This window comes from Mangifera indica, chromosome 2, assembly GCF_011075055.1.
Source record: "Mangifera indica cultivar Alphonso chromosome 2, CATAS_Mindica_2.1, whole genome shotgun sequence".
Taxonomy (NCBI): Eukaryota; Viridiplantae; Streptophyta; class Magnoliopsida; order Sapindales; family Anacardiaceae; genus Mangifera; species Mangifera indica.
This window is the reverse complement of record NC_058138.1, coordinates 797,673-820,128: the sequence shown is the minus strand read 5'-3', so window position 1 is coordinate 820,128 and position 22,456 is coordinate 797,673. Positions and strand designations below refer to the sequence as shown.

The following is a 22,456-nucleotide window of genomic DNA, read 5'->3' as shown; positions in this document are numbered from 1 at the left end:
TTGAAGAAATAATTACAATTGGTCCAATTATTTCAATTCTTATTTTTGTATCTACTTTTTTAAATTGTTATCATTTTAGTTTCATCCATTTTTTATTAATAAAACGAACAACATGACACAAAAATATTATAAATAAAAAAACTTTAGCTAGCTTAATTTGACTCATTCATCAATTTAATTTTGAGTTAAATTTCAAATAAAATTTTATTTTAAGATTAATTTAAAATTTTATTTAATAATATTATTGATATTATTTATTTTATTAATAATATTATTTATTTGTTGATATTCTTTAATAATATTTTTAATCAATCAAAAAGAATTTAATTTTGAATTAACTATGATAAATTCAAACTAAATTTAAATTAATTTATATTTGAATTTAATTTAACTCAAATATAATTTTAATCGTTGTTTCTTAAGGTTCGTGAACACTTCTATTACAATAATAATTATATTCTTCAAATATATTGATAACAAATATTTTTAAAAAAAGTATAATAAAAAATTTTGTGTTGAAAGATTAAATTTCTTTTTTTTTAAAAGATTACTTTCATCCATTTTCATCTTTGGATCTCCATGGTAACAAATATAATATATGTCCTATTATCCCTAAAACTTTTTTATTTTCACTTAAATAACCTTTTAAAGGCAGGTTATATCATTTTTATTTAAACTAAATTCAAATTATCTTTAATTTTATTTAATAAACTTGAATAGAATTTTTTTTATTTCACTTGTAATTTACACGAAAATCGAGGAGATAAAAATTTGGCTAAGTTTGGATATGTTATTTCCAGCTAAAAAGTAAATAAGAGGTTGACATAAAATGAAAGTTTAACCAAATTTAATTGATTTGACCACTCACCTCATTATTTTAGATAATAAAACATCATCTTTCCCAAATATATTAGATAATTAATCTAATAAAATCAGATATGTCTGTCATATGACAAAAACTATACTCTTCAAATAGTAAAAATAAAAATATCTCGATTGAAATTATGAAAAAATCTTTCACGATTGTTAAAGAGGTAAAATAAAAAATTTTGTGTACAAGGATTTTGAATGAATTTTTTTAACTTACCTTTTTTTCTTCTTTATCGAAGTGGGGAGACTGAATAAAGTTTTAGATTTTGGAGACTAAATGATACTCTCACCTTTCTTCATCCTCACATGGTGGATCTTCACTGTAATTTCTCTTTCTGTTTTTTCTTATTTCATACTTCATAAACTCATTTACATCTTCCAAGAAGTTGCCACGTTACTGTGACTTTACTTTTTTCATAGTTCATAAACTCATTTACATCTTCTAAGAAGTTGCCACGTTATAGTGACTTTACTTTTCAAATTAGCCAAAAGACTTATTCCCACCCAAGGTATAGTAAAATTTCAAACTCTTACCTCCTAACTTTCAAAAACCTAAATACCTACTTATGAACTAAAATCTATTAAATTTTTCAGTTAGGGTTAGAGACAAAATCCATATTTAATAATAATATTTAAATTTTATATCATTTTACCCCTTTAATTTGAAAAATTAACAATTTCCCCCAAAAATTAAGTCTTGAAATATGACATTTTCCCCCTTACCTAGGGTTTCCAATTTTCTCGATGAATTTCTGGCCAATGATGGTTGATCTCTCTCGCTCTCAGTGTCGTCTCTCCCTCCAATGCTCAATATCGGTCTCGTTTGGACTATTGTTGTCGTTGTCATCATTATCATCCAAACAAAGCCAATTTTGTTTGGATAAGGAAGGTCCAAACGAAGAGTTTTGACTTTTTATTTGGATTTATCTAGATTTTGTCAAATCTAGATATCGCCGATCCTATATTAAACACCAGAGGCAGAGATGACATTGGGAGAGACAGAGATTGGCCACCGATGGTCCAAAATTTGTCGATGAAATTCAAAAATCCTTGGTAAGGGGGAAAATGTCACTTTTTAAAACTTAATTTTGGGGGGAAATTGTTAGTTTTCTGAATTAAGGGGTAAATAATATAAACTTTTATTTTTTAAATATTATTATTAAATGACGATTTTAAGGTTAAACCTAACTGAAAAATTTAACGAATTTTAATTTATGGGTGGGTGTTTGTCATTTTGAAAGTTGGTGGATGAGAGTTTGAAAGTTCAATATACCTTGGGTGGGAATAAGTCTTTTGGCCTTTGAAATTAGAGTAGGGTTATGGTATAATGAGCCTAGTAATATAAGCTTAAATAATGAATATAATTTTATATGTAAATAATGATATGTTATCATATAATTGAATATTATTTTATCTTTAATTTAAAATTATTCAATTAAATAATTATATATCATTATTTGTGTATAAAGTTATACTCATAATTTAAATTAAAGAGAGTTTACAAACTTGGTGCATAACACGACCTAGTTTGAAAATTATTTCAAATAATTATTAAATAAACATTATGTTCTATATTATTAGTTAAAACAACATAAAAAATCCTCTATTCGATCACAAACCTAAACTAGTTCAATTTAACTAAATATTTAAGTTGATTCAAAATGAAATTTTCATTTGATATAGTTTAGTTTGAGTTTAATTCAAATTTTTATATAATAATATTGTTAATTCTATCAATAATATTATTTACAAGTTGTTGATATTATTTATCTATTGATAATATTATTCATTCTAATGATCATTTCAAAATAAGAAAGAGAGGATTCTATGTTATGACCTCATTTGTTTTGATGGAAAATGAAGCATAAAGTAGATAAAGTGAACATTAGCTAAACTTTATTAAGTGTTCACCAATTGATTTCCCTTTTTAACAATTATAGAAACTCAATTATTACTCTCACTGTGTTACAAGAATTGTTGCTGCAGAAAAAAAATGCAATCAAGAGAAAACTTCATTCATTCCACAATGACCCCTTCACTTTCTTCTAGCTTAATGACTATGGCCAATCTATGTCAACCATTATGAGATCCTCTTCCGGAAATACCCATATAAAATTATATATGTATATACAGTAGTTTCACTTTCCCTTTTCAACTTTACCTTTTGACGTCCTTTTTCTCTTGAACCAATGATAGGTGATGCGATAAGGAGACGTCTATGCATCTCATAGTGGTTTTGAAAATTGGTTCACTTCGATTTAATTTTGTTTAAAATAAACTTATATCGAACTCAAATTAAGTGAGTCGATTCTTTTTTAAACTGAATTTTGATTTTTCAAACCTTGGGTGAAGAAAGATAGGGTAAAATTATTAATTTTAAATTTTAGGGGATAAAATGTGATGTACTTATAGTTTTTAAAATATTTTTAATTAAATGAGTAACAGTAAAATTTAATATAAGGACGAGTATTTAGATTTTTAAAAGTTACTGGGTGGGAAAGTGAGTTTGTACAAAACCTTGGGTGGGAAACAGTCTTTCGGCATAATATCTATTGTTAATTTAAGATTTAAATAATTGATTTACCTTTTCGTCAGTGAAATAACAAAAAACGCTTGCCAATTAGCATAGTTTTAAATTACTAAATCAGACTGCCAAAAGGCTCGCACACTCAGTTCGCCAAATCCTGAACTATTGTGTTCACAAACTGGATTTCTTTGCAACACCGAGCATATTAAGCAAAACAATCAAGAAAATGAACGAAAGAAGAGAGAGAAAAATCTACAGTAAAAATGCTTGTACTTTTACTTGAGTTAACTGAGATTACAAGTGGGTTGAGTTTAAATATAAAAAGTCAAGTACGTGTCATTAATAGCAAATTACTCTTTTGCCCTTCTTTCCATTTTTCATTTGTGCAACAGTTATCAATGACAAAAATCCCTGCAACAATCTCACGCTAAATCTTTTACATGATTTTGTCATCATCCAAAGTCAATTGATGACAAAGTCTCCGTTACTAGTGTACTGTTCTTAGCTCAGTAGCCCCAATCAAAATTCAGCCATTGAGACAATCTGTCACAAATAGGCTGAAAACAGTTATCGTGGTCTTCCTCCTCTTCCTGTGGATTGTTCATTAGATCAATGAAGTCTTTGACTTTGTTGGGACAGAGCCACTCTACTTATCCATAAACTGCACTCGCAAATACAAAAACATTGGAGAAAATAAATTTGTGAGAATTACTGTAAAAATAAAAATGGAATAAAATTATATGTATATATTTTTTTAATATAATTTAGTTATATAAATTATATATTATTACGTAATTTGATAATTTTAAATTAAAGATAAAATAATATTTAATTTTATAATTATATATTATTTATGTATTTAAATTATGTACACAAAATATATATATATATATATATAATATTACTCATAAAAATAATATAATTGGGTGCCAAAAAATGCTAATTGCAGCTTCAAATAGAGAAAAATGGTTAATAGAAATAGAAAATACAAATGTCAAGGTGTAAGTTAATAGATGGCGGTAAACAACCAAAAACAAAAAACCTAACTGGCAGGAGATATCCGTTCTTAAAATTAGGGTTGGAAAGTAATAATTTTTATTTATTTAATGTTGCAGAGCACAATGGTAATGATACTCTTATCAATGACAAATTTTACTAATAAAAATAGTTGATAGGTGTTACTTTGAATTTTTTAAAATTATCAAGTGAGAGTTTAACAATATAGCAAATCTTGGATGGGAAGAAGTTTGTTGGAGATGAAATCACTATATAAATATGTATTTGTTTATATATTTAAAATAATAAAATTAAGTGTATAATTTTATACACAAATAATAATATATGATTATATAATTAGGTATTGTCTTATCTCTAATTTAAAACGACTTAATTATATAATAATACATAATTATTTATATATAAAATTATATACATTATTTATACATATAACACTTCCCTAGTTAAAATGAATATACATAAATAAGTTACTATAATAATAGATAATTAATGAAATAAAACTAGAGACATCAGCCCCTTAGAAACCATACTCATTAAACGGTAAAAATGAAAAAATCTCGAGTGAAAATATGGAAAAATCTTTCATGATTGTTAAGGAGATAAAATAGGAAATTTCATGTAGAAATGTCCTTTCTTCTTTTTCAAAGTGAGGAGACAGAATAAAGTTTTAGATTTTAGAGACTAAATTACACTCTTATTCATCTTCATCTTCCCATGGTGGATCCCCACTATAATTATTCTTCCATGCTTTTTCTGATTTCATGACTCATTTACATCTTCTAGGAAGCTGCGCATGACAATGACTCTACTCTTCAAATTAATATCCAATTAACTCATTTTCTTAACCTTGCTTTTTCTTACTTTCATACTGGATTAGCACTAAATTAAAATTCCACAAACTATTTGTTAAATTATTTTCAAAATAGCAATTTCGTGTAGAAATATCCTTTCTTCTTTTTCAAAGTATGCTTTTTCTGATTTCATGACTCATTTACACCTTCTAGGAAGCTGTGCATGACAATGACTCTACTCTTCAAATTAATATCCAATTAACTCATTTTTTTAACCTTGCTTTTTCTTACTTTCATACCTAATTGGCACTAAATTAAAATTCCACAAACTATTTGTTAAATTATTCTCAGAATAGCAATTTCGTGTAGAAATATCCTTTCTTCTTTTTCAAAGCATGCTTTTTCTGATTTCATGACTCATTTACACCTTCTAGGAAGCTGCGCATGACAATGAGTCTACTCTTCAAATTAATATCCAATTAGCTCATTTTCTTAACCTTGCTTTTTCTTACTTTCATACCTAATTAGCACTAAATTAAAATTCCACAAACTATTTGTTAAATTATTTTCAGAATAGCAATTTCGTGTAAAACTATCCTTTCTTCTTTTTCAAAGTGAGGAGACAAAATAAAGTTTTAGATTTTAGAGTCTAAATTACACTCTTATTCATCTTCATCTTCCCATGGTGGATCCCTACTATAATTATTCTTCCGTGCTTTTTCTGATTTCATGACTCATTTACATCTTCTAGGAAGCTGCGCATGACAATGACTCTACTCTTCAAATTAATATCCAATTAACTCATTTTCTTAACCTTACTTTTTCTTACTTTCATACTGGATTAGCACTAAATTAAAATTCCACAAACTATTTGTTAAATTATTTTCAGAATAGCAATTTTGTGTAGAAATATTGTTTCTTCTTTTTCAAAGTGAGGAGACAGAATAAAGTTTTAGATTTTAGAGACTAAATTACACTCTTATTCATCTTCATCTTTCTATGGTGGATCCCCACTATAATTATTCTTCCATGCTTTTTCTGATTTCATGACTCATTTACATCTCCTAGGAAGCTGTCGTATGACAATGACTTTACTCTTCAAATTAATATCTAATTAACTCATTTTCTTAACCTTGCTTTTTCTTACTTTCATACTTGATTAGCACTAAATTAAAATTCCACAAACTATTTGTTAAATTATTTTCAGAACAGTAATTTCGTGTAAAAATGTCCTTTCTTCTTTTTCAAAGTGAGGAGACATAATAAAATTTTAGATTTTAAAGACTAAATTACACTCTTATTCATCTTCATCTTCCTATGGTGGATCCTCACTATAATTATTCTTCCATGCTTTTTCTGATTTCATGACTCATTTACATCTTCTAGGAAGCTATCGTATGACAATGACTCTACTCTTCAAATTAATATTTAATTAACTCATTTTTTTAATTTTGATTTTTCTTACTTTCATACCTGATCAACACTAAATTAAAATTCCATAAACTATTTGTTAAATTATTTTTAAAACAGCAATTTTTAAAATTTATAGTTCTTTGTTTTTGTCTATTATCTGTGAAACAACATCAGTAAGATTAATCTTATTTAATTTTTTATGCAAACACCTAATTTATAAGAAAATTGATTAGAAACATTTTAACTAAGAATGCGTGATTTTTGTTTCTAGCTTAAACCAACTTAAAAAAGGTTTTGAGAGAAGATTCCAGCTTAGTGAGAGCAGGATTCCCCTTTAGTGTTACACGTTTCCCTTCCCACTAAACTTCACTGTGTGTGTCTTCCAGTTGATCTTCACTTCCCCCAGCTTACTCAACCGGTCGACACCTGATATTCCATCCACAGGACCCAATTTAAATGGCAAAAAATTATGTTTAATCGTTTTCCCCTGTAGCTGCAGAATAACCTCTTCACATCGGCCAATTCCTCGCACCCTTCACTCATCACCCAGTACCACGGTTGGAATCCTTAATTCTTTCACTATCTTCTCAGAAAAAAAATTGTGGGTCGCCGCACTATCAATTAAAACAACACTTTTTTCCCCATCAATTCCCCATGAGTTTCATTGTCTTCGGTAAATCAACTCCCACAACAGAGCTCGAATTTAGACTGATTTCCATCTCTCTGCTCTCCACCGGAAGTTCTTCTCTGTTTCCTCCATTTCTGCCACACTACAAATCATTACCCATAATTGGCGAAACCAACAGCTGACCCGAGAAAACTTCTTGTCACAGCGCAAACACAAGCCTCTCTCAACCTTGGATAGATACTCTTCGTCGGGAAGTGCCCTCTCTCCTGGGAACTGAAAACGATGCTACCGTGCTGGCCGAGGGTTTCAAGGTCGGGTTAGGGATCTCGGAGGTTTCGGTTATGTTTGGCTGAAGCCTAACATTAGGCCTTAATTCATTTAAGCCACAGATCGGACCTTGTTGCGGATTATGGTCTGGGCTGGCCGGATTGCGTTGGCCTGAAGGAATGGGCGTTAGTGCTTGGGCCATTAGTTTTAGAATATGCGCAGAGTGAACCCAAACTCACAAGAATGTGATGGACATGGCCAGCGGTTTGGACTTGATTGGGCTCTTGGGTGATGGATCCGGCCGGGTTGGGTTACGTTCTTGTCATCGATTATCAGATTCTTCTTCTCCGCTTGCCTGGCTCTGTTCATCACTTCCAGCAGCATCTTCGGATGGAACAGCTTGACTTCCACACTAATTCCATCAAGCAGCCCATTCAAAAAGATCGTCTTCATGGTGTCTTCCGCCAATCCGTCGACTGCCACTGACAGCAGCTCAAACTTACTCTGAAATTCTTGCACCATTTCTGTTTGTCAAAGGGCAAATAACTCTTTTTCAACCGCCTCTCAATTCTCGTAAAAAATCCTTAATTGTCTCCATATTGGATTCTAATTTCTCCATCCGAGTGATCATGCTTTTCACGTCATTACCTAATTCTTCTACTTCTCCTTTCATTGACTTCACCTCACCCTTCAGACCTTTCACCCTCGACTCCATCTGAGTCATGCTCTGATACCAATTGGTGAGATTCCAGTCAACCCAGTGAACTTCTCCAGCAACACATCACCTCTAGACAAACTACTGCAATACTCCAATTACAATCACCACTAATCACCAATCTTCCAAGCACAATAACAAGAATGTAAATGGCAATACTAACTCAATATGCAAGAATAGAAATGATATATGGAAGAATTATGATTAAAGGAAATCTTGAATTCATTACTGGTCTCTACTATTCCACAACAATAATACTGATACAAATCATCAATACAGAGTACAACCCTTCCCTCAGCACTCATACAACTCCAGCACTAGAGAGGCTGGATCTCTCCCTAAATTCCCTGTATTTCCTCAATTTCTGCTTAACCCCTTTACTTTCCTTTCCTTTCCTTTCCCGCTTCATATAATGCTCTTTTCCCTCCAATTCACTTCTATCTTCAACTGCTGCCACATCATTCTTCAATGTACCCGTGGTCCCCTCATTCCGTTGAAACCGTTATTCTGTTATTGCCCTTTTCTTGAGTTGTTGTGAATCCTGAACTGAATCTGCTTCAACTTGGTGTCAAGCTCCAGAATCTTTGCTTCCTGTTGCCCTTCCCTCTCTTCCCATTGCTTCGGTTTTAGCCTTCTTTCTTACATAAACTTGGGTCCTATCATAGACAAAGCGCAATTTGATTAAGAGAAAATGTTAAGTACACTGAACTAAGTATATGATTCATAGTCACCAGCAAAGAAAGCATATACATACCAAGCATAAGTCCATCTGGCCCCCAAACACTCCTATTCACTGATATCGGAGCATCATTCAACAAAGCCATCTGGTAGTACAAGTTAATTAATGTAGAGACAAGAATCAGCCCATTCTTATCTTCCTAAATTGTCAATCATGGTTAATATTAAAGTGTTTGGCAGTCAAGCCAGCAAGTATACTAAATCCAACTTTAATAAGTACTAGGGTGGATTTATATAAGTAACAGTTACTACCCACTATTATTAATTCATTGTCAAGGTCACATTGATAAAGGAGGAAGATTTTCTGCATTGTACTCATAGGAAGTTAAGATGGTGAATACCTGCAATGGCATCGAAGCAGCTGATATGTCCCAAACCTTGAAAGACTTGTGTACCAGCCTTGCCAGGGATCCCACCTCCCAAAGGCTAATGTCACCAACATTTGTCCCCACTACAGATCGAAAAGCACAAATTTCAATCAATAACAAAAATCTGTGGAAAAAGTTATATAAATTTTTTCAGTGATAAAAAATTCATCAGTAGTCATTTTCTATTTCTTTACCTAAAAGAATAGTTTGTTGTTGTGGATGGAAATCCATGCTCATGACATTAGATCCCTGCTTGAGGGTTCGCACCAGAAAAAATATTGCGTTGAGTAAATTACATTTTCCACCCAAGGTTTGACCTTAAAACACTTGGGAGTCCCACCCCTAATTAACATAAATAACACTTTTTCACTAAAAAATAAACTCTATTAATGAAAATATAAAAGTATTTACTTTTAGGAGAACAATTAACACAATAAAATCAAAGATAAAAATTTGATGTCTAGAGTAGGGGTGGATTTGATCCGACCGAACTTGAGGTTTACTCGAGCTTGGATCAAAGGCATAGTTTTCTATTTGAACTCATTCAAGCTAATGAACAATGTCACTGGAGAGCTACAACATTGTCAATACTCAACAGTATTTTTAGAGTTAACAATGTCATCGATAGGATAAACAATAATATTAAACGAATAAATAAGTCAATCTTAAGTTGAGCTACTAATCTAAAACACTAAGTTAAAATTGACTCGTTTGATCTGAACTATAGATTCAATTTGAAATAGCCTGGATCAAATCCACTCCTAATCTTGAGCATAAATATAGTATAACTAAATTGTAATATTTTCTATCAAGAACACAAGTGAAATTAAAATTTGAAGTTCAAATTTGTTCATATTATAATTACCTTAGTCTTTTAATATTCACGTCAAAGCACAACAAATAATTAAAAAAAAAAGAGTAAAATGTGTTGATCTGGAAAACATACAAGTGAAAATTCTATAACACAGTTACCTGCCATTTTGGTAAATAGTGTCCAAGCTTCTTCTTCATTTAAAATGCCGATCTGGAAATTATTTGTGGAGCCCATCCTCTCCAACACATCTAAGTTTCTTGTTGTGAACAAAAGTTTATTTCTTCCACGATCAGCTCCGCAAGGAATTCCTATCGTCTTTTCAAATTCTAGAGGTTCCCAAATGTTATCTAGAATTAGAAGAATATTCTTGTCCTTCATTCTTAAATATATCTTATTTGCCATTTCACTTTCGTTTTCGTTTTTGAATTTTAGACCCAATTTGTTTCCAATTGTTGTCTGAATCTTGTTTACATCAGGAGACTCTGAAACCTGCAAGACAAGATAATATATGAACATTCAGAACCAGATAATAAAGACTGATAAACAATATCGTGTTGAATGTTTCTTTACCTCAAGAAAAACAATGTCCTCAAAGAGCTTATCCTTCTCGGCTTTCCTACCAAGTTCCTCTACAAGCGTGGTCTTCCCAAGACCACCCATCCCATAAACACCAATCATGAAGACATTCTCATCATTTAAAGCATCCCATACATTCTTTACAGTGGAGTTTCTTGATTCAAAAGCCAAATAATTTTCACTAGGTCTAAGCCAGATGTCTGGTGGATTAGTTTGGTAGGAAACTGGACTCAATTCCCTTCTTGCTGGAGGAGTGGATCAATATCATCCCGCTTCAATTTAAAAGCTTTCCTGCTTTGTTTGTAGTGAATGATGAAGTTGGGGGACAATCCTTTGAAACAACGCGAGTCGATTTCTTTCTCTTGAATCAATTGCTCTGCTTTAGTAATGGTCTCCCCCACATTTTTCTGCCAGTCCTTAACATTTTGTTTGATCACTTCCACATTTCTTTCAGCAGCAATAATCTTACGCTCAACTTCATCTCTTGTGTTCTTCAACTTATCAACTTCCATTTCCAGATTTTTGAAATTGGTAGTGTAGTTGTACAAGTACTTACATGGACGCCAAATTGGACCAGCCAACCACTTGCCAACCTCAAGGACAGCACTCACCACACCGCAAACATCCCCGGCAACATCAACCATTTTTTAAACTTTTTTCAAGTTTGAAAAACAGAAGAGAAGTAGATCAGATGGAAATAATTAACTATAAATACGAGAAATGATAATTCTTTCTAGTAATCGAGAAATAGCTGAAAGCAAAAAGTGTTTTTTTTTTTTTTTGGTTGAAGAAATAAGAAATATTGAAACAGAAAAAAAAAGAAGTAGAAATAGGGCAAAAAGATTCTGAAATAAAGGTGCAAACTGAAGAAATCAGGGGAACTAGTTTCAGAGAGGTTTGTGAGTGAAAATATTTCTGAATGATTGAGAGAGAAGAAAAATGAAGATGATGAAGAGAGATTACAGTGAAGAAGAATTAATTGCTTTTAACTTTAGTGTGAATTATTTATGTATGATAGAAAGTTCTACCAAATTCAATTGATTGATTGTGGAAACTCATCAAAATAAGAAAAAATATTTATAATTCATTAATTAATTATTTTATAATTCAATGTGGTGGAAAATCAAGATTAAATTAGGCAAAGCAGCATTAAACCAAACTTTATTATTAATTAATTAACAAAATTTGCAGAACTTTCTGAAACTTACCAGCATTATAATGATAAGTATTCACCTTAAGCCCCTTTGAATGATGACTTTTCATATACAAAATATGAGTTTTCATTTTGTTGGGTCAGTTGTCAATATTCAGCCAATATAGTAGGTTATGGGAATCTAACAAAAATAAAATGAACCTTAAAGCTTACCCAATGCATTTATCTATCTACTAATATATAAAGTATATTAAACTTATCATTATTAATTATTTTGTATACATAATTAATATATAATATGAGTTAGGCTAAAGTTGACCTTCTACGACCCATTATCATATCTAATTAGTTTGTATGAATTAGATTACCTCATTTGTTTTTATATACAACATTATTAAGAGATAATTGATTGGACAAAAACTATTGGAAATCAGAATCATATCCACATCCCTGTAAATCATACAAATCGTATTCCAGAGATCATGCAAATCATCATCCTATCATATCCCAAATTATTTGCTATCACATCCCTAAAGATCATATCTACATTAATAAGCAAATTATTTTTCTTCCTTTTCTTTGTACAAATATTATGTTACCAAGTATGGATTAGAATTTATAGTATATAAACCATAACATGTAAAGATTGAAGAACAAGTAATAGAAATACAATATTTTTCATTTACATTCTCTGAGCTTTTATAGTTCACCATGATGAGCCAACCCTGCTCTCCCTGATTTTGGCATGGTATCAGAATGAAGTTCTGAATTATCCTCTTTCTCTCGGTCGAGTAAACAGACATCCTTGTCCTTTGTCTAGATCCAATACTAGGCAACCTTGCCTCTGTCTCATTAACCTGCACAAAAGAAAACTAGATTAAATTAGATGGAGCCAATCAAGACAACACCCGTTGTTCCTACATCACTAAAATCTGCCACTGAAGCATCAATAGTGAACCAAGTTTCTGAACCAATCACCAATTCACAACAAATGTTGGCCTTTCGCCTGATTCCCATAAACAAAAATAAGCCAGAGCCTAGAGATGTTCTTTATGCGTCACCATTAGATGGACCAAAACTCGTTCTTATAAAGCAAACCTTAACTGGAGCCGAGAATTATGCCCAATGGGCTAGGGATTTCAGAAGAGCACTCATAGCAAAGGACAAAATTGGGTTCGTAGACAGCACTATACCCATGCCGTCTGAACCTGACCTTGCTCGATTTTGGGATGTAATACGCTTGTTCGAGCCTGGATTAGTAATTGTTTGAATGAAGAAATCGCAGTAGGTTTACCACTTACAGAAGATGTCGGCGAGTTATGGGGTTTCATCAAGGATATGTACGGAGCTCTGGATCTTGCGAAAGTCTATAGCATGCGACAAACACTTGTTGAGATCCGACAAGACAACCAAAGTGTCAGACCTACTTCAACAAACTTTCTGCTACATGGAACAAGTTGGACGTCGTTGAAGAATCGATCATAGCTCCACCAGAAGTCCTCCGACAGATACAACGCGCAAAGGAGAGGGAGAGGCTGACTCACTTCCTAATAGGGTTGAACAAAGGGTTCGTCGCCTTCAGAACTCACATCCTCACATTCGTAGAACCGTCATCACTATGGTGAGCGTACCACCTCGTCGTTCAAGATGAGAGCCAGAGAAGTGTTAGACATGATGAAGGAGCTATTGCATTCAACGCCTAGCAAAGAAAGCAAGTGGCTGAAGATGAAGGAGTTACTGCGTTCAACGCCTACCAGAGAAAACAAGTGGCTGGAGAAGAAAGAAATAATTTAGGGCTACCACAATGCTTTAATTTATATGGGAAAAGCAACGGACAAGATGAAACCAAGAGATCTAACGACACATATTCACCCACGACACAAAATCAAATTGGCTCCCAAACTTTCAACAACGTTTGTTAAGCCCCAAATAGTTTCAATAGTTATAATCAGCCCCTCAGACAAAAGGGAAAATTGTATTGTGACTATTGCAAATGTTGTAATCACACCAAGGATACTTGTTGGAAGCTACATGGTCATCCTGGATCCAGCAGAACAAAGACAAAAGGGCCCATAGCAAATCAAGCTATTTCAACCAATCTAGGATCTATAACAGGACTCTCATCTGAACAATATGATCAACTGATTCAGCTACTAAATCAGATACCAAAAGGCAGTGACACTTCAACTTCTTACGTAGGTACGATTTCATGCTTAAATACATTTATTTCCCCAGATGTTTGGATAATAGATTCAGGGGCTAGTGATTACATAATATGTTCTCCAAAATTTTATACCAACACCAAATATCTATCCCTTCCAACACCTGTTAAATTACCTAATGGGACCACAACTCAAGCCACACAAATAGGAGATGTCCAATTAGATAAACTCAAACTAAAAAATGCCCTTTGCATTCCCACATTTGGTTTCAATCTCATCTCAGTATCCAAAATATGCGCAGACAACAAATGTGTAGTAACCTTTCTGCCTACTATATGCGCATTTCAGGACCATTCGACTAGCAATCTGATGGGCTTGGGTAAAGAACAACATGGGTTATACTATTGGACACCAGACCCTAAGACACTTCCTTTATTCAATAAAAATTGTATTACTCATACCTAGTGTAATACAAATCAAATTAATAAAGTGTCATTTATTTCCCATCAAAGATTAGGGCACTCGAGTACTGTCTCATGTCCAAAGTGTCCCATTTGTCCTCTCGCTAAACAAACTCGCAATACCTTTCCCATAAGCACTTTTACAACCACAAAACCATTCCAATTGATACATTTAGACATTTGGGGACCTTATAATACTCCTAATTATGATGGTTCCAAATATTTTCTTACCATTGTAGATGACTTCTCACGTGCCACATAGTTACACCTCATGAATTCAAAAGCCCAAACACACTCATTTTTCTTGAAATTTGTGTCCATGGTCCAAACTCAATTCCATACCAAAGTCTAGCGAATCCGAATAGACAATACCAAAGATTGCTTTAACCATACCACCATCACCTATCTTGACTCTCTAGGAATTCTACATGAAAGTTCTTGCCCTTACACACCACAATAGAAAGGGGTTGTGGAACGCAAACATAGACATTTATTGGAAGTAGCTTGTGCCCTCAAACACCAATCCAAAATTCCATCTAAATTCTGGGGAGATTGTGTGGTCACAACAACCTATCTGATCAACAGAATGCCAACCAAGGTTCTAGGTGCGAAAACACCTTATGAACTCCTCTTTGGCAAGAAACTAGACATCAGGAACTTAAAAGTATTTGGTTATCTTTGCTACTCCACCAAACCTCAGCAAACAGACAAATTTGACACTCGAGCAACTCACTGTGTATTCATGAGATATCTTCCACTAGAAAAGGGATATCGTCTGTATGATATGGTTACAAATAAATTCTTCATCAGTAAGGACGTCACATTTCATGAAGATATTTTTCCCTTTGGTGAAATTAAAGAGACGACACCCACTGGCTCACCACCTATGAAGCACACTGAGTTCCTGGAACATGAGTATGACATCATCCCATCATCTCACAGTACTGACGGTATATCAACAAGATCTGACTCTACACAAGGTGTCGACTTACCTTTATCTATTCTAGATCTAACTTCATCATCCATGAATGTCCCAGTTACCTCTAATGATCCTGCACAGGTTTCATTGAGGCGTTCATCACTATCCAAAAAACCTCATATTTGGAGCACTGACTATGTTTGTGTTGTTTCATCTGAACCATATGTTATTTCTCAATATATTAATTATAACAGGTTATCTCTAGGGCACAGAGCCTACATCAGTCACATCTTTGAACATCATGAACCTGCCTCATATTCAAAAGCAGTTCAAACACCTCATTGGTGTCAAATGATGGCAGAAGAATTAGAAGCTCTGTACCTCAACAAAACTTGGGACTTGGTACCACGCCCTTCTCATAGGAAACCCATCGGTTGCAAATGGGTCTTCAAGATAAAACACCAGGCTGATGGTTCCATTGAACGTTATAAAGCTCGATAAAGCTCGATTGGTTGCAAAAGGATTTACTCAACAAGAAGGACTTGGTTACCAAGAAACCTTTTCGCTTATCATCAAACATGTTACAATTCGTACACTTCTTGCTATTGCAGTTTCTCATGACTGGTCTCTTCATCAGATGGACATTCACAATGCTTTTCTTCATGGGGACTTAGATGAAGAAATTTATATGGCAGTTCCACCTGGAATTCGCAGACAGGGGAAGAATCTGGTTTGTCGACTACAAAAGTCCTTGTATGGCCTGAAACAAGCATCTCGACAATGGAACACCAAAATTACAGAAGCATTGATCAAGTTAGGTTTCAAACAATCAAGACATGATTATACCTTGTTCTCAAAAAGACAAGGAAAATCATTCATATGCCTCGTGGTTTATGTAGATAATATCCTCATAACTAGGAATGACACAATCGTTATAGAAAAGCTGAAAACTCACCTTCATAAGTCATTCAAGATAAAAGATTTGGGGTCTCCAAAATATTTCTTAGGGATTGAAATCGCTTGATCTGAAGATGGAATCGCCCTCGGCCAAAGGAAATATGTCTTGGAATTAATAACAGATATTGGACTATCTACTTGCAAACCAAGTATAATCCCAGTAGAACAAAATGTCAAACTTACTAGTCAAGAGTATGACCATAATAGTGAAACAGCAGAAGACCCACCACTACAGGATCATCTCGAATATCAACGACTAGTGGGATGACTAATCTACCTTACAATGACCCAACCAGATATTAGTTATGCGGTTAAGATCCTCAGTCAATTTATGTATGCGCCAAAGCAGTCTCACATGGATGCAGCCTTAAAGGTAATTAAATACCTAAAAGGATGTCCAGGTCTAGGACTGTTATTCCCTCGAGATAAAAAAAACTGAAAGTAATGGCTTACTGCTACTCAGACTGGGGAACATGTCCCATGACAAGGAAATCACTAACAGGCTTCTGTGTAAAACTTAAGGATTCTCTTATCTCATGGAAAACGAAGAAGCAATCTACTGTCTCTCTCTTTTCAACTGAAGCAGAATATCAGGCAATGGCAAAAACTACTTGTGAAATAATATGGATTCGTGGTCTGTTAAAGGATTTAGGCGTGATAATCTCAGAACCAGTTGAACTCTACTGTGACAATAAGACGGCAAAGGATATCTCTACTAATCCAGTCTTCCATGAAAGAACTAAACATATAGAAATAGACTGTCACTTTGTAAGAGACAAGATATAGGAAAGATTGATAAAACCTTACCACATTTGAACTACAGAACAGTTGGCTGACATATTCACCAAACCTTTGGGATCAAGACAACATTTTTACCTTCTACACAAGCTTGGAGTTTATGACATCTACAAACCACAAGCTTGAAGGGGAGTATTGGAAATCAAAATCATATCCACATCCTTGGAAATCATACAAATCATATTCTAGAAATCATGCAAATCATCATCCTATCATATCCTAGATTATTTGCTATCACATCCCTAAAAATCATATCTACATTGATGAGCAAATTATTTTTCTTCCTTTTCTTTGTACAAATATTATGTTACCAAGTATGGATTAGAATTTACAGTATATAAACCATAGCATGTAAAGATTGAAGAACAAGTGATAGAAATACAATATTTTTCATTTACATTCTCTGAGCTTCTCTGGTTCACCATGATGAGCCAACTCTGCTCTCTCTGATTTTGGCAAAAACAAAGGCATTTATAAATAATTAAAATGAAAATATTTCAATTAAAAATATGAGAAAATCTTTCTTGACTGTTGAGGGGCTAAATGAAAAAATACGATAGGAGGTATTTGAATGTATTCTTTAACTTTTTGTTTTTCAAAGAGAGGAGACTCGATAAACTTTTAGATTTTGGAGAGAAAATTTTATTCAAATTAAATTATTCTTCTGAGATTGAATGAATTATATTGAGTTGATTAAACTCCGAGTCTAATAATTAACTTCATAATTATTTAACCAAATAAAACAAAAATCTCATCTTAATTATATCATCAGAAGACCTAAACCCAAATTCTCCATTATAAAAACTCACTCTTTTAACACTCAAACTATCATTTGAGACTTGAACCCAAATAACCGAAAGCAAAAGGGAGAAGGACTATTTTCTACCCAAATTTTAGCCCAATCTCAAAATCACACCTATAGGAGATGAAAAACTCAAACTCTCACTTATACCCAAACTTCTGTTAATTTTTTTTGTTAAAGGGAGGGGTAAAATAATTATTTTACTGTTTATATTAAAAGTTATAAAGTTTTTTTCTTTTCATCCCCCAAGGTTTTAGAAACTAACATTTCACCTTTACCTAAAGTTTTTTAACTTTAAAAAGTAACATTTTCACCCCCACACCTAGAGTTTCCATATTTTTCAAAAAGCAACTGCCCCCCATTACTTTCAAAAATAGCAATTTCACCCCCACTCTTTAACTTCATCTCCTGGCTTCTGGCTTCATCTCTAGCTTCCTCCTTCTCCTAGTGGACGGTGGTGGTGCAACGAAGAGATCTTCATCTCCTCATCGCACAGTGCAACAAAGAGATCTCCATTTTCTCGTCGCACAGTGCAACGAAGAGATAGAGATCTCCTCGTCGCACAATGCAATGAAGAGATAGAGATCTCCTCATCGCACAGTGCTATGAAGAGACGGAGATCTCTTCATCGCATGACCCAGATGACGAAGGACGATGCTTCATCGTCCTTTGTCACTTATCGTGTCATCTAGACACGATCTGAACAACGCTTCTTCTTCTAGATCTAGGCTACGAAGGTTTGTCCTTCGTTGTCCTTTGTAGCAAGAGAAGAGAGATCGGTGGAAAAAATCGATCGTGGTGCGACGAAGAGATCTCCATCTCCTCATCGCATGGTGCAACGAAGAGACAGAGATCTCCTCGTCTCATGATGCAACGAAGAGACGGAGATCTCTTCATCGCATAACCTAGATGACTTTGTCACTCATCGCATCATCCAGATGTGATCTAGATGAAGTTTCTTCGTCCAGATCTGGGCGACAAAGGTTGGTCCTTCGTTGTCCTTTGTAGCAGGAGAATGGAGATTGGTGAAAAAAATCAGTCGTCGATGGTGGCTAGAGAAGGAAGCAAACCCTAGGGGTAAAATCTAAACTTTTCAAACTTTGAGGATAGGTTGAAATATTAGTTTTTAAACTTGAAGAGGGGAAATGATAAAAATTTTGAAGTTCAATAGTTATAGATAAAATAACGATTTTACCCCTATCTCTAATTGAAAATTTGGATGGTCGTTTGACTATGGGTGGGAGTTTGAGTTTTTTATCTCTCATAGGTGTGACTTTGAGATTGGGCTAAAATTTAGGTGGAAAATAATCATTTTCCCAAAGCAAAATTAAAGAAGGCCAAAGGAAGCTGCCACATGACATTGACTCTGACTGTACTCTTCAAATTAATAGTTGATAAAATCAATTTCTTCTTTGTTTTTTCTTACTTTCATATCTCATCAATAGCAAATTACAATTCTAGATAAATTTATTAACTAGGGGTAATATAGAAATATTCTGATTATTATATTTAACTTAAGTATTAAAAAATTATCAAGATAATTTTGATTTTATTAATTTTTAAGGATAAAAATATTTTTATTTTTGATTAATATATAAAGTAATATGAAAAATATTTTAGAATAATTGGACATTTAAGTAAAATAATATTTTAATATTATTTTTTTATATCAAATCAAATATAATAATTATTCATACCTAAAAAGTTTTTTATTAAATATAATAATAATTTATAAATAATTAATTTTTTTGGTAATTTTTTATTTTTTATAATAAAAAATTACCCGAACCAAACATTCCTTAAAGTTACAAAAAGAGAATGGAAATTTAGTATTTGTTAATAAATTTTGTATTCCTTTTGCACTTTCTTGTGGTATGACAATATGAGTTGTTCTGAAAAAATATTATGTGAAAATAAGTTTGTCGATGCAAGTTTAAAGACTAGTATTTATCCAATAATGTTCATCTCTGCTATCATTTCCCCTTTTGCTAGGCAAATTCGTTTTTAATTTGGAAGAATTTTGTTCTACTTTTTAACGAGTCCCATCATCTTTTGTCAAAATATGCTTGCTTTTACATAGCTGGAAGAACCGTGAGAAGCTGAAGCTGCCTTCCTGAGTTGGATCAAGTCTTTTTTGGTTTAATATTCTGTTAACATAAGAAGAAAGGTCACTCCCATGGCTGTGTTTTTAGATGATACATAAATTCCTTTTTTCACTTTAAATACACTAAAGTCGACCAGCTCAGGTGCTTTGCAAGATCACTAAATAAAGTTAGCCAATGTGTTAATTTTATCTACTTTATACTTCATTTTCCACCACAATAAATAAGGTTAGAACGATACAATCTTCTCTTTCCATACTTTGAAATTACTGTCAGAATAAATAATGTTATCAAAAGAGGGAGGGGGTTGGCACCTCTACTTTCAATATATTTCTTACAATTTTTATTACTATTTTTTGTAAGAGAATAAACACATTCTATATGTATAGTTAAAATACAATTGTTTAGATGTTGAAATTCGAATTGTTAAGAGAGGGATGTAGTGAGATGAAATATCACTGGTCTATCAAATTACTTTTGGCATTATAGCCATACTTGTCTGTTTATGTACTCAAACCAGCCTTTTCTTTAATTTATTTTGGGCTGTTCTACTGTAAACATGCTTAATTTATACTTGCATTTCTCTTCCCTGTAAGCTTTATGATTTTTTTTTTAATAATCGAAAAGTATTTGTTGGAAGGGTATAAACTTCATGATTTTGTACAGTAAAAATTAGATTCAATTTCTTTTTTTTTATGGTGCATAATTTAAATTTATTTTTTTATTTTTATTCTTTATATATTTGTTTACATCGGTTTCCATTTGATATTTTTTCTGGAGCAATAATTCTTGTAATACAGTAAGAGCAACAACTGATCTCTTTTGTAACGGAAGCCAGCTTATACTGGCCTGACCTAGATTGCTCACAGTGATACTGATCTTTTTTATGATAATTGTGTGTACGTTAGCAGTAGCGCTGGAAACCAGCCCAGTTGCTTTTGCAGGTGCACTTTATTTCCATTTTCCACCGCAACAAATAAATGAAGTCGGTGGTCAATTCTACAGCACAATCCTCTTTTTTTAACTTTAATAAATACTATTTTGTTCACGTGGTGGGGCTCCACTTTAATCAAATTTTCCCTACAAAGTTATAATAAATTCAGGGAAAAAAAACACACAACTTGTTATAATTGGGAATGAGTTTTATACATTTTATATAAAAAAAACTTTATTTTATATATTATAAAATGATATTATTTTATTTTTATAAAAAATTAAAAAAATATGAGAACATATAATACTGGTTTAGTATCACAAGTATATAAAATACACGTTTTATACAATTTAAGGTTTAAAGATATGATTAAATATATTTAAAACAATAAAATACAATAAACACATATGTTATACGAATTTATTGACTAAGGGTAATATAAGGATATTTTAATTACTGTAATCTATTTAGCTATTAAAAGATTATTAAGATACTTTTAATTTTATTATCATTTTATTCTTATTTATTAATTTTAAAGGATAAAAATACTTTTATTTTTAATTAATATATCAAATAATATAAAGAATATTTTAAAATAGTTAAATATTTAAGTAAAATGATATTTTAAGATAATTAGGTGTAATAATAATTTATAAATAATTTATTTTTAATAATAAAAAAAATCAAAACCGAACACACCATAAATATACAAAAAAGAGAATGGAAATGTAGTTTTGGTGAATATATTATTTTGTATTCCTTTTGCACTTTCTTGCGGTATGAGTTGCTCTGAAAAAATGTTATGTCAAAATATACATATATATTTTTAAATGGGTATTGCCGGAAGAGGATCCTATAATGGCTGACATAAATTGGTCATAGTCATTCAACTAGAAGAAAGCGAAGGGGTCCATGGGAGGATACCATTATGCACCGGTTTTCTCTTTGTTGCACTTTTTCTCTGCAGCAATAATTCTTTTAACACGGTGAGAGTAATAATTGAGTTTCTATAATTGTGAAAAGGCCAAAAACTAATTCCCACCCGATAAATAGTAAAAACCTAACGTTTCACTTCTTTAATTTTTAAAAACTCAATTATTTACTTATAAGATAATTTTTATTAAAAATTATCTTAGAATTAAAAATAAAATCATTATTTATTACAAAAATTAAATTTTTAACATATTTTCCTCCCCAAGTTTAAAATTCTCATAATTTCTCCCTATCCAAAATTTGAAAAGTGACAATTTTTCACTTACGATTTTTTTTTTCTCTTCTTTTTGATAGTCTTTGAAGATGCCTTTATTTTTGTCATATCACTCTTCATTTTCCACAGCAAATAAACAAGGTAAGTGGTCATTTCGAGTGTCAAATCAATCGAATTTAGTAGAACTTCATTTCATTTCATGTTGTAAATGAATTGAGATGAAAATTAATCATTTAC

The 22,456-nt window shown here is 32.3% G+C and overlaps 1 protein-coding gene across 5 annotated transcripts in view; it reads right to left on the bottom strand.

Annotated features, from left to right (window-relative positions):
* Positions 1-8,411: 8,411 nt before the first annotated feature.
* Positions 8,412-22,456, bottom strand: part of LOC123197060 (probable disease resistance protein At4g27220) — a 56,959-nt gene continuing 42,914 nt past the window's right edge. For 4 of the 5 annotated variants that reach the window (XM_044611266.1, XM_044611244.1, XM_044611259.1 and 1 more), the window contains 3 exons: positions 9,308-9,417; positions 8,983-9,052; positions 8,412-8,884 (listed from right to left, as the gene is read on the bottom strand). In XM_044611266.1, the coding sequence (XP_044467201.1) occupies positions 8,868-8,884; positions 8,983-9,052; positions 9,308-9,417 (197 nt within the window). In that variant the 3' untranslated portion in view covers positions 8,412-8,867. The remainder of the gene's footprint in view (positions 8,885-8,982; positions 9,053-9,307; positions 9,418-22,456) is intronic. The other variant, XM_044611251.1, reaches the window with a different exon arrangement.